Source organism: Wyeomyia smithii, chromosome 1 (genome assembly GCF_029784165.1).
Source record: "Wyeomyia smithii strain HCP4-BCI-WySm-NY-G18 chromosome 1, ASM2978416v1, whole genome shotgun sequence".
NCBI classification, from domain to species: Eukaryota; Metazoa; Arthropoda; class Insecta; order Diptera; family Culicidae; genus Wyeomyia; species Wyeomyia smithii.
In genome coordinates, this window is record NC_073694.1 from 70,549,573 (window position 1) to 70,568,288 (window position 18,716).

Consider the following 18,716-nt stretch of genomic DNA (forward strand, 5'->3'; position numbering starts at 1 on the left):
TACGTTGGGGTTGTTTTTGACCCAATTCTTTTTTTACGAATGGATATTTTCAAAACCAATCATAGTATTAGGCTGAACTCCTCCACTTAGTTGATTTAACCTGGAGGCATCGAAAAAACCTTCCTTCAGAAGTTTTCCGTTTGTTTTTTGATTATGGGACTTTCGCTTAGACTGGGTTGTTTTCAACCTGGCATATTTTAGCACGATTTTCATGGATATGACATTCCATAGTTCATTGCAATTTTGTTGTTTGTGCTCGTAGAGTTATTCTTAATACTGCTTCGAACGAAAAAAGTTTTTGTTTCGTTGAAATATCAGATGGAAAAAATATTGAATGAAAAAATCAGTCGTTTCTCAGAAAAGTCGCATGATGAAAATTTTTCATCTGGTAATGATGACAAATATATATTCCCGAAGTCGCAATGAAAAATGAAGAATCTGTAAAGTTTCACAAAGAAGACGATTCGATTGATATGTTTTTCCCAGCAATGCTCACACCTATTATTTTTTCCACTACTGCAACTGCATAGATATACTATATCCATTCTGTCCTCGAAAACGTTAACCTTGTTTAGATACCACATGTTTTATTGAAATCTATAACTAAAACGTGTGCAGAGAAGATTCATAAGAAAAATATTCCAAAGTTCGGAATATTACAGTAAAACAATGCAGAGTTCAGGAAATCAGTGTAATTCAAAATAAAACATGTAAAACCTGTGTAAATCGAAAATTACACAAAAGTGCTTTTTTCCTGCTCTACCGCTCTACATAGACAGTCAACGAGTAGGAATTTAATTATGAACAACCGGCGGCAACGGGTGCGCTTTATTTCCGGGCGACTTTCCTTTCAGTCCGTGCTCCGATCCTAGGATGAGGTACACCACTTAGGCAGTGGCTGCGTGGTGGTTTTGCCGGAATTAACGGCATCGGAGCTGAAAATTATTTTCATGGTCACGTTTCAGACATTACGGATTCGTACTCGGTTATTCGATTCATTAACGTTTGCACTCTGACAGCAGCCAGCGAAGTTTGGGTTGAATTCCTTCATGGAAGTTGTACCGAATTTAGCGATAAATTTAAAATAAAATTAGAGCAAACTCAGCTCGTTCTTTGGGTGGTTTTTTGTCACTCGTATCATTCAATCGAATCGTCTACCTGGTATTGACTATGCAAAACAGTTTATTTATAAACCATCATTTACAGCGGTCGTTATTTCGCTGCGAACGGATTCATTCTTGTCGGCTCGCTTCTCATGAACAGTGACCCAGATCCGTCGCATGGCACAGCCGGCTGATAGGACAGCTCGGTTCTGTGCCAAGTCGTCCATGCAGGTCGTCATGGTATTGTATGGTAAAATCCGTCATTCGCTAACCGAAACCACACTTAACCGACGCGCGGCTCGAGAGCGCAAGAAAAATCGACAGGGCAGTCTATTTATAGCTCGCAAGTGTTTGTCAACTGCGAAACGTATACCAATTACTTACGAATGTATTTATTCCGCAGGCGTCACACGGACCTTCATTCATGTCTAGGGGGAAACCGTTCATCCGAAGTGCGACAGTTGACGTCACGAATGTAGCAGCCATAAATTCACTGGCCCTACTTACCGCGCGCCGTTTTAAGTCGAGCCGTCCACAAACCATACGTCATATTATTATCATAGTGTTTGCTGAAATTGTTTGAGGATAGTGAGAAACGTTTTGTAGCAACCTACAGCGAGAATGTGCGATTAATGCAAACTTTAGTTGTTGCTAGGTCAATTAGGTACACCGCGGTGAATGCCGCTTCTACTCAAAAATGTTTTTCGAGTCTTGTGGCATACAATGAGCTTCGCGCCTTCTCTTCAATCGTACGATTGAAGTGCTTTTCTTGATTGACACATATGCCATGCTGCTCTCGAATCCAGAATCCATTCTTCTGATTTTATTTAATGATCCAAGATTATCACACTAGAAACACCGGACGTTCGATTTGTCATTTTTAGTAGATAACTTCTTCTTGCTGGGCGTTGGCAGCACTCCAATGGAACTGCCAAATCCTGCCCTTCATTCAAACGTCCCACCCCGCAATAATTTTGATTTGACTATATCCGCCGTAAAATTAACTCCGGACGCATCTAGACTAGGGTGTCCCAAAAATAATCGATGTTGAAAAAGGCAAGGGGCTCTGCCCTAAATTGAAAGATAATGTTATTTATAGCATTTTTGTAGAACATTTCGACTTTCTAAAAAATTGTTTTCAGGTTGCCCAAACATGATTTATGAAAAAAAGACTTTTTTGAGCTACAAACCCACTCCTTTGTCCCTTTTTTCAATTCTGTTCGATTCCTTAATTTTCCATATATTTTTTTATTTTTTGAGGTTGTTTTTGAATATTTTGCATGGTTCAGTTCAGCGTTGCATTCAGTTTTTTGACTCCCAGAGCCCGTTGAACATCACAAAAAAATAAATTTTTCGAATATTTTTTAGAACACAAATAACACATATTTTTTAGAACACAAATAACACAAGAACACAAATAAGAGATATTGAGCTTTCGTGGCATTTTCGTGAAAATGCATAATTTTCTATCACATGTAAAAACGCCAATATCTCAGCCCCCCCGATAAGATATCAAGGATCTTTTTTCATGTAAATTTTTGTCTTGAATCCCGCTTTGCAGTAAAAATTTCAGTTCTTGACCAAAAAATATTTTATATGTGTTTTGAAGGGTTTTATCTGCAAGTTATGAGAAAAATTTACTTTTTTGTGATGTTCAATGGGCTCTGTGAATCAAATAATTGAATGCAATGCTGAACCAAACCATGCAAAATATTCAAAAATAACCCTACAAAAATAGAAAATATATGGAGAAATTTAGTAATCGAACAGATTTGATAAAAGTGCAGAAGAGTGGTTTGAAAGCTTGAAAAAATCATTTTTGCATAAATCACGTTTGGGCAACCTGAAAACGATTTTTTAGAAAGTCGAAATGTTCTACAAAAATGCTATAAATAACATCTTTCAATCTAGGGCTGAGCACCTTGACTTTTCAACATCGATTTATTTTGGGATAGTCTAATCAAAACCCATGTTCATGGGTCAAGCATAACATGGCAAGCCATCATCATCAGAATTAACAAAGATCATTCATCGTCAAACTTGTTTGTTGAACATTATTTCTTAAACATAAATTCTAACTATTCCTAATTCTATTTGAAAAAAAAAGGTCATTGACAACATAAAATCGAACATTTCACCAATGGCGTTAAATGCACGGAGGCACGCGTCTGCTGAGTTATGATACCCATAGCAAGTCCGGTGGCGAGGAATACTAGCAGTGATGTGCTACGGAGTCGTCGGGAGGGTGCATTGAAATGAACATGTTCAAGTAGTACTGGACAGTCGATGGTTCCGTTGATTAGGTCGAAGATCAGCAGTCGCTGCTGATTGGAGCACCTATTTGACAAGGGCTCTAATTAAATAAAATGGAATCGATCGGTGTAGAGCGGGAGATTATTTGGGGGAGATCGCGTAAAGCAAACCGTAAGAACTCTCTTTGTATTCGCTCTATTGTAGAAAATTGTGTTGTTTGAAACGGGCACCAAACAGGAGAAGTGTACTCCAGAATACTGCGCACCAACGAGCAATATAGAATTTTGAGACTATAAATTCCTACATAGAAAATGCTTTTGCGATGATGATTCCAATGTGTTCGTTGAATTTGAGTTTTGAATCAATTATGACTCCCAGGTTACAGATGGATTGTACTCGGTCGAGACCCTCAGAACCCAGTTAATATCGATTTTTAACTGGGTAGTTGCAGCGAGTGTAGGATATAATTTAGCATTTTTTTGCAATTAACATGCATGCCGTTGATATCGCACCAAATCATCAGAATTTTCAAATCTCCTTGCAACGCTGCACAGTTTGCCAAGGATGAGATGACACGGAAGAGTTTCAAATCATCTGCGGAAGATAGTTTTCTCGACGAGATCAGTGCATACAGATCATTAACGAATAAGTTGAATATAAGGGGTCCGAGCAGGCTGCCTTCGCCGGATGCAATGCGGAAAATATGAGAGTGGGAGGGGTTAACCAATACATATGCAGAACGATTTGTTAAGTAGGAAAAGAACTACTCCGTGATCAATTCTGGGAAACCCACTCGCCTCCTCTTAGTAATTATAAAAACATGTGGTACAGTGTCCAAGGCCTTCGCAAAATTTATGTATACAGAGTCAACTTGGCGTTTTGCTTTAACTTCTCTGGATAGGGTGGTTACGTAGCACATCAGATTCGTCGTCGTTGATCGATGTTTAATGAAACTATGCTGGAATTCAAATAAACTTGGTGACACAACACGGTAAAGCACCTATTGAACCAAATTTTCATAAACTTTACTCAGACAGCTGCGTATGGAGATCCTGCGATAGTTAGTTACACAGTTGCGGTTTACAGATTTTTAAACAGCAATAATGTACGCTGATTTCCAATCCGTTGGGAAGACTCGATCTCCTAGCGTGCTGTTGAAAATAGGAGCGATTGATGATGAGAGAACAACAGTACAGTATTTCAGTAGTAGTGGAGGTATCTCGTCAACACCTGGTCCTTTATTGACATCTAAATCTTTCAGAGACTTTCGTACGTCGTTCGTGGAAAACTGGGCAGATTCAGCTCATACACTGCCACGTGAGCGAATGCATTATAATTTTGAACTGGTGGTTTGCCGAACACTTTCCCGAAAAAGGTCGCAGAGAAATTGGTGGTTGCACTACTAGTCCGAGTTTCCACGTCGTCGAGGTTCATGATACTCGAAATAAGGTTGTTAAATTTTTGCTGTCTGATGCAGTCCCAAAATCGTTTGGAATTTCGTTTGATTTTGAGAGAAAAAAGCGTTCCCGGGTCTTCCTGAGAACGTAACGAAGATTGCGCAGCTTGTAAGTCCTCCATGGATTCTTAGAACTAGTGCTGAATGTCCTTTCTTTGCCACAATATCGCTAAGAATCCTCTGAAGTTCACTGTAAAACCTGCGAAGCGAGTCATGGACAAACCCAGTTAGTTTTTTTTTCGAGATGGGTCCTCATCAATCAATAAAATAAAAGGTGCATGATGAGTATCAACTAGAAGCAACGGAATCGGAGGCAAAACGAGGTCGAGATGATCTGGCTGGTTGACGAAGGCGAGATCCAAGAGTCTGCTGTTTGAATCATGGAAGTGGTTAAATTGCCTCAAACCGGTTGCGAAGAGAGTAGGTCACTGGCAGGAATAACTCGACTGTGCCGAGGGGATGAGGGTCTTCCGTAAGGCTTGCAGGAGTGCATCTCGGGAATGACTAATTCCAAATGGTGTGCAGGCGGAGTGGTGTAGATATTGATGCTGCAGAGAAAACTCTCGAATCTAGAACACAATCATTGGGAAGCGGATGACTAAAACGGTCGCGAGTATCAGGTACATAAACGTCAGAGAAATGATGATACTTACCTGGTGTAATGAGCTGGAAGACCCCAAACACAGGACCGGAACGGCTGTTGATCGAGGACTGCACAGGCGCAACTGCAGTGGGGGATCAATGGCTTCCAAAATACTAGAACGAGCGCGTTCCGAATGATTCAGCTTAGTCCCATCATATGACTTATTGGAAACGATACTTGGGATAGCAAAAGCGGTGTTGTTGGTTTTTTGGTTTTCAGCGGTGCGCGAAATCTTTGTGTTAACGAAAGAGAGTACCTTCCGGCCATGTCCCGGATCTAGTACCTTGGCCTTTAGGGATGAATCAATTCCAATTTTAGAGACACGAACGTGAGAGTGTTGATATCCTTGTCCTTCAGAACAAGTTTAACAACGGATCGTTGTGAATGGCTTTCGCTATAGATGGCATTGACTCTACAGAAACATTCGGCCGAATCCTCGATATATACAGCAAAAATCTTTCATCAGTTTATTCGTAGCGGGAGCTACGACGATGTTATGTAAAGTCCGTTCACTACCAACAATGCAGGTGTTCGAAGATCGCGGGACCGCATCAGTTTCGCGGGTTCGCTTAAAAGCCCTTTGCTGATCTAGCGTAGGCCAACGATTGCGCAGTAACGGGGAAAATTGGACAGTCAGGTTGGTGTTTAGCTTCTTTATTTCGCTACGTAGTTCAGTTATTGCATTAGTTAGCGGATTAGGCTGCGGCAATGGATTTGCATTAGATGACAGCATTCGAAAATGGAAGTTCTCGAAGAACTCAGTACAGTTGTCACACATCCAGAAGAGGTTCTTTTTGTGCAATTTGATTCCACTACCCTCTATTCTTCTGATTAAAAAATATCTTGGAGTGAAAAATTTCTTCTAACTTGTTGATCAGCCATTACTGATGATGTCTTTTACTTCTGGGCCCATAACCTGATAGCAGGGCAGGTTGGAGGACAAACGTGAAGTAAAGGTTTTCATATAATCTAATATTTCATAGCTCGAAGCTTACTTCTATAAAAATGTCATTTCGATCTGCACGCAATTTAAGAATTTTCTTTGGCTGTGAGCCGAATCAAAAACTGTCAGTTTTGATGGTAGTCTAAATATATGTTCTATCTGTCCGTTTGTCTGTAGAAACATAGATTTGAAAATTACTGAAGTTTTTCGGAACCTAGAAGTATATTACGATAGTTCGAGCCCTTGCAACTTCTAGAAGGGAGGGCTCCGATACAAATGAAACATAAAATTCTGCATAACTCAAGCAATAATCAAGCGATAGCAGTCAAATTTGGCGTTTGAAGGTTCCTCGGAGCAAGAAATATTCCTATCATGATTCGACACCTGTTTCCATACAAATTAAACACAGCTTTCTACACTGTAAAAAAATCACGTCGAAGTAAAGTGATTTGCTGTGGAAATTAACAGCAAATCACTTCACCTTCTGTTGTTATGTTCATCTTTGTTGATATGCTTATGTTTGAGATACGGAATGTCGGTCAGTTGTATGTTATCCGCTAATCACTATAAATTCAAGAGACTTCTTTTTATTTTATATTTTTCATTTTTATTTTATTTTAGATTTTTAATTTAATTACAAGATGATCCCTGTCACTGTATCGATGCAATTGATTTCAGGATCTGTGAAAGAGTCGTTTTATTGTTTTTTTTTTAATTTAAAAGATTTAAAAAAAAACTTACGCTCGTTTTATGTTTTTGACGTTTGTCAATTGAAATTGCAGCTGTTATTCATTCGATGTAAACAGTGGTGATAAACAAAGAGATATTCATTATAATACGATGATGATTTCCAATAACCAGTTTTCAACGCAAGATCATTTCATTGGAAAGTGTGATTCATCGATAAATCATTATTAAATCATTTCAACTTACAGTGTGATGTGACGAATTGAGTCTGTCAAGTGCTAAAAACATTTGAAGTACTCGTGACATTTTTTTATAGTGTACATAACTCGATAGCTACAGGGTGCGCCATTACAACAAAATTGCAAAGCCGGTTTGCGGGTCGCTATTTGTTGGGCCCAGGAAACGAATAACAATCAAAACTGGACCTTCATGCAAGACGGTGGCTTGGCTTACACAAAGAAGACCGTTCAAGACTGGTGCGAGTTCTCTCGAAGTCTTTGCTCAATTTTCTGCAAGGAAATTTCTCAAAATAACATTCGGTCTGCCGTCGAGTCTCATCCTAAGCTTCTCCGAGCTATCATTAGACGTAAAAGAGGATACGATGAATGAGTTGTTGTTGTTGTAGTTTTTTTTTAATTGTTCTTAGTCAATAAAACATTCGAATGAGTTGTCGTTTTTTAATTGTTCTTAGTCAATAAAACATTTTTATTTAAAAAGTTTTCTCTTACTTGCCAGAAACATGGTTTACGGTGCTCTGTTTCTTGTTGCAATAACAATTATGGCGCACCCTGTATTCAAATATTTCGCAGCGCATTGATTCAGCTACACTTTTATCTAAGCTAAATTTCTACGCACCTATTAGACAACTTCGAAATTGAAACACGTTTGCCAATCATTACCGCACAAATTATGCAAAATTCGGACCCTTGAACCGTATGATGGCCACTGACAATCAATACTGCGAAACCATTGACTTTACAATGCTTCGGCATGAACTTAAACACATTTTCAGCTCAATACGCAATCGCAACGCTTATTGAGAAAAAAAATAGGATGTAAGCAAACATTGTATTGGAATATTAGAATATTGTATATTGTCTACTCCTGATTGACGAAATGAATAAATTAAAATTAAATAAATGGAGTCATTAAAAATATTAGGATTTTTCGACATTCCTGTATCTCATGGGCATAGTTAGGAAGAGGGGGGTAACTTTTTGTCCTTGATATCTCCATGATCGAACCGGTTGCATTGTTTAGGCAATCTTTTGTAGTTTTCATAAAAAAAATAGATTTTTAAAATATGAGCTCGTTTAGATAATTAATTCTTATTTACAACTTTGCCGAAGACGTCACACCGATCAAACAAACCGTTTTGGCCCTGAAAATGTTTGTAATCATCAGTACCTTCCCAAAATAACGTTTTTCAAGAGATTCTCAAAAATGAGTCGTGTTCCAAAAGCACACAATGAATTCCAAAAAAAAATTCCAATGTGTTCCAAAAAGCATCTCATAGCTATAGAAACGTCTATGCAAAGTTTTGGCCAAATCAAGAGTGGTCGATTAAATTGGTTACCCGTTTTTTTTGTGGAATAACTCTAGTGTTAGATAAAAGTTATTGACAGAAACATGTTTATACGTCTGACGTGATCAAGATGAGAAGCAAAGCACCTTAAAACCAAGTAACGATACTTTAAGGGAAAAAACAGGGCGAGAATATTCTCATGTCGACAAAACCAACTATTTCAAACGATTTGCCTTTTGAGTTCGAACGCATCCAATATCCGAATCATCATGCATTCGCAAACTATAAACAGTTCGTAAGGTCAATGCTAAAGCTTTGTTTGCTGAAACTTACAAGTCGTTCCTATAAAAAACATTATTTCTACTGCACTGTAAGTTTGAAATAAAACCTTAGCACCGTCCTCCTTAGTGCAACCCCTGATCGAGAAATTTCGCGTGGTTTTACTCCTCATCGACGGTTTCTGTCATTTACCGGCATGAGTAATGCGAATAATGTTTCGCTGAAATGAGCTCCGGGATTTGATCCGGTGATGAGCAAACCCCGTCGTGTATGATGAATGCTAAGTTTGCACACGGAAGCCAACTGCTGTCAAATCGGCTCTGGAAGCTCATTTCGGCTTCAATGTGGTCTGTTGGTTGTATTAACATGTGTGTTTATTTGCCGGATGCCGGAAGGTAAAAAACATGACAGCTGTTGCATTTCATCCATTGCACACTGAAAAGTTTCGCCGAGGTAAGGTAGAAGCTGACCGTGTTCCCAGGATACTTGAATAGATCGGAAGATAGGATTGTTGAATTTAAATTTATGAGTTTGGGACAACCTGTGCTGAATGCAATTAACCGAAATTGAACCAAACCTCGATGAAAACTAACGGAGTTCCTATTTCCTTCTACTTTTTCAGAAATGGCGCACGTGCATCATTCTTTAACCAACCCAGCGGAGAAACCAGTAAAACCGCTGAACCTAAATCGGATTGCGAAATGCGCGAACCTGAACCATTTGGCGCTGCTGCCTTTCCTTCTACCTCATCATCTGTGTTGGACAGTGGCAGAATGCTGAAGCGGCCAACATTTGCTAGCAATGCCCCCTCGTTGAGTGGATTTGGAAACAGTAAATCCGTTGCCGGTGGTTCGCTAGGGTCGGGTACGGGTCTCTATCAGGCACAACCACCGAGAATTATCGGCAGCACCAGTTCCAATTTTGGTGCTACCCCAACCATCATAAATCATAAGATAACAATTGAACCGCCAACAAGTGCTGCGGATAATTTGAAAATTTCCTCCAGACCTTCACCGTCAAGCAGCACAGCAACGACGACCCCCACATCGACGGCACCCGGAAGTGGTACTCATCAGCCGGTTGTCATGCCGAGGGGTCGGAACGGAAACAGTGTTAGTAGAAGTGCTTCGCAGGGTAAAAGTGGGGGTGTAACAAGTAGTAGTGCCACGAATCATAGTGTAAATAATAGTAGTAGCGCGCAACCAAGTGCGGGTGTTGTGAATAATTTTCACGGTGAAACGACAACGGGTGGAAAGGTGGCTGCACCTCGATTCACTGCTGTCACACAGCAGAGTCTGGGTAGTGTTTCCGGTGCCCAGCTGACCCTGTACGGTTGGCGGAAGAAATGCCTTTACACGGTGATACTGGTGCTGATGATTATGATCATCATCAATCTGGCGCTCACATTGTGGATACTCAAGGTGATGGAGTTCTCCTCGGTAAGTTCAGCTGACTTTGTGCAACATTGTAGATGTTCGCGATTCATAAGTAGCTATTTTTTCACTTGCCAATCGAGCAGTGAGTAAAGCTTAAAATCCAATTAGAACTCGTGCTTCCACGTGACCACAGTGACTAGACTTGGCTGTAGTATTTTAAAGTGTCTCAGTTTTTCCCATCAGATTATTTCCGATTTCTTCTATTCAACCTTACCTATGGTGCAGTATGCAATTGGCAAGAGAATTGCACTTTCTTTTTGCAGACCGTGGGGCTAACAGAAATGTTTCACCTAACTGCACTTTTTGGCATTGAAAGAATATCCTTTTCTTTTTCCCAAGCATTTTTACTACTTTATTTGTGGAAAGCTAATTATACCACCAACCTGATCAATAAACCGTACAACGATTGCACACTTTTAGAAGTTTTCCCTTATCGCATTTCTTATGCCACCACACTAGGGTTTCTGTTCAATTACTCTTTTCACACGTTTTTCCACATGGAACTCGAAGCAGCGGTGATGAAGCGAGAATATTTTGCTTGTTGATCCGAGGAAGCTGATGGGAAAAGTTTTGCGTTGTTCCAGCTAGTTCAGTTCAACGGTGAATGTATGACTGGCTCTTCATCGCTTTTTACAATTTTTTTGACTAAAAAAACGTAGGAGATGAATTGCATTGTGCATAAGAATTCTTTCCCCCTTTTATGGAAAATAGCTTCTATTGCTAAAATGTTATGTTCTATAGAACAACGTATTTCTGTATCATAAACAAAAAATTAAAAAAAGCAATTTGTCGTAAAAAATCCATATAATTCATTTATTAGAGCATTGGCCTTATTGGAACATATGCTTAAAAAATATTATAACACTATATTAATTTGATACATTACAACGTCAGTCGATCACACATGTAAACACAAATTATTGCATTCGAGTGTTGTGAAGTTATGCAAAGAAAGCTGCTTGAATAATAAAAATAGCTAAAACCTGCAAAATTATACAAGAATCTGTTCGACAACGAAGCGAAAAGATAAGGAAGGATTTCTGTCCGGTCAGTTTCATTCTAGTCGAAAATCGGAACGCCTCCTATAGTTTAGATTTTAGACTGGTCGAAGTCTTGGAACAATAGTAACCAGTCATGTAAAAGCGCTCCTAGAGGTCAGGAAATATCTTGTCAGCAGTTATTTTTTCTTAAAGCGCTGAAAAATATGTCGTGATTTATATTAGAGAAGAAGATATAATTACTGCAAATTTTGAACACCCACTTCGAAAATCGGACGACATCAGGGCCAAAAATCGCGAAGTCGTTGAAATTTACGAAATCGACCATGTATTGTGTTCTCAAATATAGCAGTCTTATCCACCTCCACACACTCGGAACACATGGAGGACCCCGCGTGTCCGAACCTGTGCAGATATTACCTGAAGCAACCATGGCCTGACAGGATCTGTGTCAGGTGAAAGTTCACTTCGCCATGGTGCCTTCCGATCCAAATATCTCCGGGATAAGTCGGTGCGTCCATCTGCCCTTTGCGGAGTTAGACCATTCCCGCTGCCAGCGAAGCATCGAGAATGTCCTTCTGCTGCCTCGTATGCCCCTTATGTCACGTTGGTCGAAACACTCTCTGTCCTCCTTGATGGCGATGCTGATAGGCATCATGCCGGACAAGACACAGATTTCATCGTATGACACCGTACGATACGCACTCACAACGCTCAGGCACATGAGGCTATAAGTAATTTCCAGTTTACCGCGGTAACTGGTAGTACTGGCCCACCATACCTAAGTATAGACGAAACCACACTGGCAAGAAGTCTTCGCTTGCTGCCATTAACCGCTGGGCTATTGGACATTATACGAGATAGTGCTGCAATAGCCGATGAGGCCCTCTTACAGGCATAGTCGACGTGACTCCCGAACGTGAGTTTATCGTCAACCATAACTCCCAAGAGCTTCAAAGATCGCTTTGAGGTGATGGTGCAATTTCCAACTCCGACCACGTTGCTCCGGTTTACAGTTGTTTATAACCGTGACCTCCGTCTTATGATGCGCTAGCTCGTTTTCTGGAGCGCATCCAGTCCTCGATTTTGCGTATACAGTGCGTGGCCTTCTCGATCGACTCGCTGTAAATCTCTAGCGTTATGTCGTCTGCAAATCTGATGATCACAACCCCTACAGAGAACATGAGTTTCAACACCCGTCATACATGACATTCCACAACACCGGACCCAGAATAAAACCTTGCGGAACTCCTGCGGTAATTTGGACGCACTTCCGACCTTCCTCCGTGTTGTAAACAAGTACTCGACTCTGCACGTAGTTTCCCAGAATCTTGTACAGCGACACCAATACATGGATGCACATGAGCGCGAGCGCTATGAAGTCCCAACTGGCGCTATTGGCGATCTTGCGCTGAAGCGCTACCTCCACACTCTTGGTAACAGAGGAGATGGCATTCAGCGTGGACCCGCCTTCCCGAAAGCCGAACTGGTTACTTGCCAGACCGTATACACCCTCCGTGTACCTCACCAGTCTGTTGAGGATAATCCTCTCGAGCACCTTGCACGCAGTGTCCAGAAGGTAGACAGGCCTATATGCCGATGGGTCCACCGGCGGTTTCCCAGCCTACGGCAGTAAGTCCAGTATCTGCCGCTTCCACCTGTCCGGAAAGAGACAGTCATCCAGGCACCTCTGCATGACTGCTCGAACAGCCCGTAGACCAGTTTTATTGCCAGCCTGATTGCCATGTTAGGGATACCATACGGTCCCGGTGCCTTGCTCACCTTTAGGGATTTGACGATCACAATGAGTTCCTCATTCGTAACCCTTGCCTCCTCTTCAACCTCGACACGGCTATCGTTACTCACGGATTGGATGTTCGTCAGACAGGCCGACCATCCCTGGTCTATGAGAGATACTGGAACGTCGGACCTGAGAATCGACCGCTTGAGGCCCAGGGCTTGGCTCGTGGCGCGGAAAGAGTCCCTCGATGATATGCTCCAGCATCGCTGGTGATCGCTTTGCACGCGCCAGCGCGCTTTTGGTCTTGGACACAAAGATCCTGTAGGCGTCACCCCACGGGTTCGTTTTGGCACTCGCATATAGCTTATCGAAGCAGGTCCTCTTGCTTGCCTTTATCGCACTCTTTAGCATCGAGCTTACAAAACCGAATGCTACTCTTCTTCGTTTCGCGCCCGCTGTATCCTCTGTCTTGCACGGGGGCACGTACTGCGAAGGTCGGCTATCGCGTCCGTCCCCCAGCAAACCGGTGGCTTCCCATTCCTAGGCATGGTGGCATCACACGACCGCGATAGCATAGCAACTAGTTGGTCAGCAAACAGGCGGAGCTAACTGCCCCCCTCGCACTCTCTTCTCATTGCCGCTTCTAATACCACGGCATCGAAATGCGATGTCTCCACCCGCGGACGGTCGGAGTGTTGCCTCTACCCGTCACTTGCCGCCTCTCGATGTTGTCTACACTAAAGCATACCGGCTGGTGGTCGCTGTTAGTGTAGCCATCCTCTACCCTCCGGTCCTTGATCAGTCCTGGGCTGGATTTATTTCCCAAATGTCAATCGAATTCGTGATCCTTACTTCGTTCTAACTACTGTAGCCTAGGCGATCTGTACTGGATAAGTAGAATTGAAAAAGTCTAATCCTAATGTAAAAAATACGTATAAAGACTACTTCCTTGGCGAAATTCAGATGCGCTGCCTCCATACGAAGCCTTTTCGTTCATTGCGCCAACGAAATTTTCTGAGCCTCCAACAACACAGAACGAACTACTCACAAAACGGGCTCATTCTAACTGTTTGCATTTTATACAATATACATTATCATTTTTTCTAGTTTTATGTTTCTTCTACTGTATTTCGTGATCGTGTTTCAAACTTTTATGTAATTCTAGTTATTAGTTCTTAAGTGTTCATTTAGATTGTCTGATGAATATGAACAATGTCATCAAGAGCTTTATGATTTTGAATTACTACTTCAATCATGCTGCATCATCGGAGTCTGATTATTCTTAAAAACGTTGAAATTGATAAAATCCTATGAAACCTAATTTTTAAGTACAAATTTAACCTGTATTTCTCCATTCAGAATTTTTATAAAAAATTTGAGAATAATAGTGGAAATTTAAGCCTCCTTCGATTTAATGTGTTATTTTCTAATATCTTCGAATCAAATTCAAAATAACTTGAAAATGGATGCATTCCCGAATTTTTCGGTCCAGAGACTTGTGAAAGAGTCGTGTATTTTGTAGTCGGACTTGTAAAAGAGTCATGTATTCCGTAGTCGGAATACAAAGTTCATACGAATCACAAAGTATCATAGCTATTCACCAATTTCCCGTGGAAAAGCTACATGATGTGTGGTATTACGTAATGTTGCTGACCACGCAGTGGCATTGTGTGATAAGCCACGTAAGCCACAGCACACTGCCAGAAGTTACGATCCAAACTTAACCCCAAAAAATAAAACGTATAAGTTCACCGACTGCTATCTACATTCCACGCTTAATTTAGCTCCCTCAGTATCGAAGCAGAAACGAATCTTCCGTATTGTTTCCGATTCACTCAGCCGGTCAATTGCCACTAATGACTTCTATAAACACTCCCAACCTCGGCTTTCTCCGAGTGCGGATGGTGACTGTCTGCCTTACCCCCTCGTTTTTATCACCTGCGATCGAAAAGGGACGACCCAGAGGTCCCCGTTGTTTTCCCATTAGCCGTTGCCGCACCATAAGAAAGCAATAGTAGCCAGAATCGAGATAGCGCCAGCAGTAAAAGACAACAGATATCACAAACCGATTACCGATTCCATTCGATTGGATTGGTGTGCCTGCTTCGGTAGGATTATTTATTTTGACCTCTGCACGGAGGAAATTTCTACTGCTTAATGTAGCAAAATGAGGATGCTTTCGATTTATATTATTCATATTTATGAATCGTATCCGGCTAAAGCAAAACGAAAATAATTAACGGGAATTTTTCTCGCAGTGCTTATTGTGTAGGGGGTGACGAAAGTGCCCCAACCATCTTTCACCGGTGTGCGAAGCAGAACCGGCGACGATCCAGAGCCATGTGCTAAGCCATAAAACACCGCAATTTATTAACTTTATCCTTCTGTTATCTTTGCTTTTCCGCACTCCTGCAATGCAATGATTCGTAGCTGGCGAGCCAACGCATCAGAACTGTGAAAAACAAAAAAAAAAGTGAAGGAGGTGCGAGATCCGGGAAACCTTTCACCCTCGTCCTTACTGTTGTCGGCTTTTGACTGGGGAAGCCAGGAAGAGCGTAAAAGTTGCTCATTTCTACGGAATTTGTTGGGCTGTTGATGGTGGGAAAACTGGCTGGGAGGATAACGAGCGAAGTCGTAAACAGAAAAAGTTGAGCAGTTTTTCTTCGGCATCATCGGGCGCGTCACTTTGATGTTAGGGGGATGTATTTTCTTAGCTGTTGGTGCTGCAGACGACAGATTGCTGCTTGAATGGCAAGGGGTATACGCGATGGGTGTTTTGTGATTGTTACGCACCAATTTGTAGAACAATTCTTTTATGGTGGCGAAATCTGTGAACCCCTCGCACAAGAGCTTCTGCTTACTGGAAGCCGACTTCATCAAATAACTTTTGCACTTCATTCCAAAAATATCCAGACAGCAGCAAACCGGGCAACGACGGTATGACGGGTGAAATTGAAACTTTTCACGGCACGACGCCTGTGAAGTGTAGGACTTATTGCAAAGAGTGCTATTCGCAAGAGTAAGCACTGAAAGCGTGCGTTTTATTGGTGGTTTATTTCGTTTGGATGCAGTGTCCAGTCTGGAGCTAAGATGTTTTCGATTTCAAGCCAAACCATACCATTGTGTTGGTGAATGTGGGAAAAGCCGTCCAACATATTACTACGGTCTCGTTTGCCGTCGGCAACCGGCAACAGAGTGGGAAAACGTACACTGATTGAGAGACACGTGTTTGTTTATTTATACTGAAAAGGAAGTGTGTTTTTCTGGTCTTATTTGCCGTTCACTTCATTCACGTCGGACGGATTCTTCTGCTAACTCGTATTAGCAATGATAACGATCTTTGATTTCCGTTGTTCGTTTGGGGAGAAAAAACTTCTTCATTTCCGTTACTTAACTTCGGTTATTGATTGACTGTATATTTTTATGTTTGTTGTCTGATCAAGTGTTTCATTTGTTTATTGTTTTCAGGATGGAATGGGCCAGCTGAAAATTATGTCCGGTGGAATCCAGCTTACCGGTCAGGCGTTGGTACTGGACATTTTACGGGCTACCTCGATACGGTCTAAGCATGGACAACCGATTTCCATCGGTATGGTTTCAGAAATTTAACACCTTTTGTTTCACATTGTTAAGTCAATTTATTGTTTAGAATCTTCACGGAACTTTAGCATAAACACGCGCGACTCCGAAGGTTACCTAGAGAATCAACTTTTCCTGGGGCATGACCGACTAGAGGTGCTGGCGAACCACTTTCGAGTCGCGGACACACACGGAACGACACTGTTTGGGGTCGATCGAGACGAGGTCAGCATCGGAGCCACAGCCTTGCGAGTCGAGGGAGAAGGTGGAGTTATCTTCAAAGATTCCATCCAAACGCCGCTGGTTCGAGCTGAAGCTGGCAAGGATTTGAAGTGAGTGTTTGTTGAACTGAAATTGAAGCTAAGAAGTTATCAACCCACTAATCGGAACCTCTCGTTACTCGTCACAGATTGGAGTCCCCTACTCGATCACTGGAGGTGCGTGCCACCCAGGAAATCTTCATGCAGTCCCGAGCAGGGAGCATTGAAGCCAACTGCCTCAACGATCTCAAACTTCACTCGGTTGCTGGAAGTGTAAGTACCCTTTACCTTTCGTCTCTGTTTCGTTTTCGCCTCGAAAAAAAAAAATAATCCGTGTTCCCTGACGACTCTCATCCGCAGATCCGTCTGGACGCCAGCACCATATTGTTACCGAACCTGAAAACCGTTCAGCCTCCAACGTCTGCCACCGGATCTTCCGGATCGATGCGGGACCACATCGGTGGGGGCGGAAGCAGTTTATCGTCGTCGTCGTCTGCTTCCGCAACCTCGTCAGGACACAGCAAAATTTACCAGCTGTGCGTGTGTTCCAACGGTATGCTATTCCTCGCTCCTGCCCACAGCATTTGCGCTACCGACGACAGTGCCATCTGCAGGTAATATTAGTGCATACAATTTCTGCAGTTAGTCACCCCCCGTCAGATAGGAAAGCCTCTCGAAGATCTCTAGATAGCAGTGAATGTTGAGCTGAACAGGTAGAACAAAATACAAGAGTAATCTTTACGTGGCCTATCACGAGCATTAGGGAAAAAACAAATTCAAATAGAGCCAAAACAAACTTTCGGTTTAATCAATGCCTAAATCGGTATAGACATTGAAATTTGGTTGAGTTTATCGTGCGTTAGAAAACTTGTTAAACGTGTGTTCGTTCGTTAGATTTGTAGTTAAGTATGATTACAAATAATTGTGTTGCCACTATGTAGAGGTTTTCTTTTCTAAAACAAAATGAAAACAATAAAAATCCATCAGAGCTTACCACGATCAAACTAGCAAAACAAAAGTAAAAAAAAACAGAAATGTGACAAAGTAGTGACATTTAGGGTTTAACGATGTCAGAAAAAAAAGGTATTGTTTTGCGTTCCAATAAAAACTAGTATCAAACAAGAAAATTTAACACATTAATTATATAAACGAACAACTCTAGGGATCCAGTTTAGGCCAATTCAAATAGCAAAACAATACAAACGGAATCTAAACAACAAATTACCCTATATCTAATTATCACTGATTGGTGAAGTAAGCGAGGCTCGCTAATTCTAATAGCAGCTGTGAAACCAACAGCAGTCTAGCATAGCGACTTCACACAGTTGCTGACAGAGGTTTAGTTTTTCATACAAATATACATATCATATATATTAGAGCTATGGGCGGCGCAGAATACAAAAAAGGGACAAAAATAAAAATCTGAGCTAAGTGAAGTATGATGATTTTTTGCTCTAGCAAATATCCGATATTCTAATCTGCACAACTTACACAGAAGAATTCAGAAAGTAGTAGTAGTAGTAGTAGTAGTAGTAGTAGTAGTAAAGTAGTGTTCTTTCGCTTATCATATTTTAAAGTAAAAAACTCGGTGGCCTCATTAAAGTGGAGGCATGTGGCACGCAAATGCATTAAATTTTCATACTATACACCAGAGAGTCGCCAAGACACTCACCGTTAAGGCAACTGTCAACATCGAGACGGGCGAGCTGTATGATTTTGCATTGCCTTTAATCGTTTTGGTGTGACAGTTACCTCAACGGTGAGTGCCTTGGCGATTCTCTGACATAGAGATTCACTATTGATCACCGTCCTT

General features: G+C 41.5%; 1 protein-coding gene across 1 annotated transcript in view; it reads left to right on the forward strand.

Moving 5' to 3' along the window:
- Window positions 1–18,339, forward strand: part of LOC129718754 (uncharacterized) — a 220,347-nt gene extending 202,008 nt beyond the window's left edge. Inside the window, exons 4-8 of the mRNA XM_055669801.1 lie at window positions 9,512–10,328; window positions 16,533–16,653; window positions 16,714–16,975; window positions 17,053–17,176; window positions 17,264–18,339. Of these exons, the coding sequence (XP_055525776.1) occupies window positions 9,512–10,328; window positions 16,533–16,653; window positions 16,714–16,975; window positions 17,053–17,176; window positions 17,264–17,521 (1,582 nt within the window). The 3' untranslated portion in view covers window positions 17,522–18,339. The remainder of the gene's footprint in view (window positions 1–9,511; window positions 10,329–16,532; window positions 16,654–16,713; window positions 16,976–17,052; window positions 17,177–17,263) is intronic.
- Window positions 18,340–18,716: the final 377 nt, after the last annotated feature.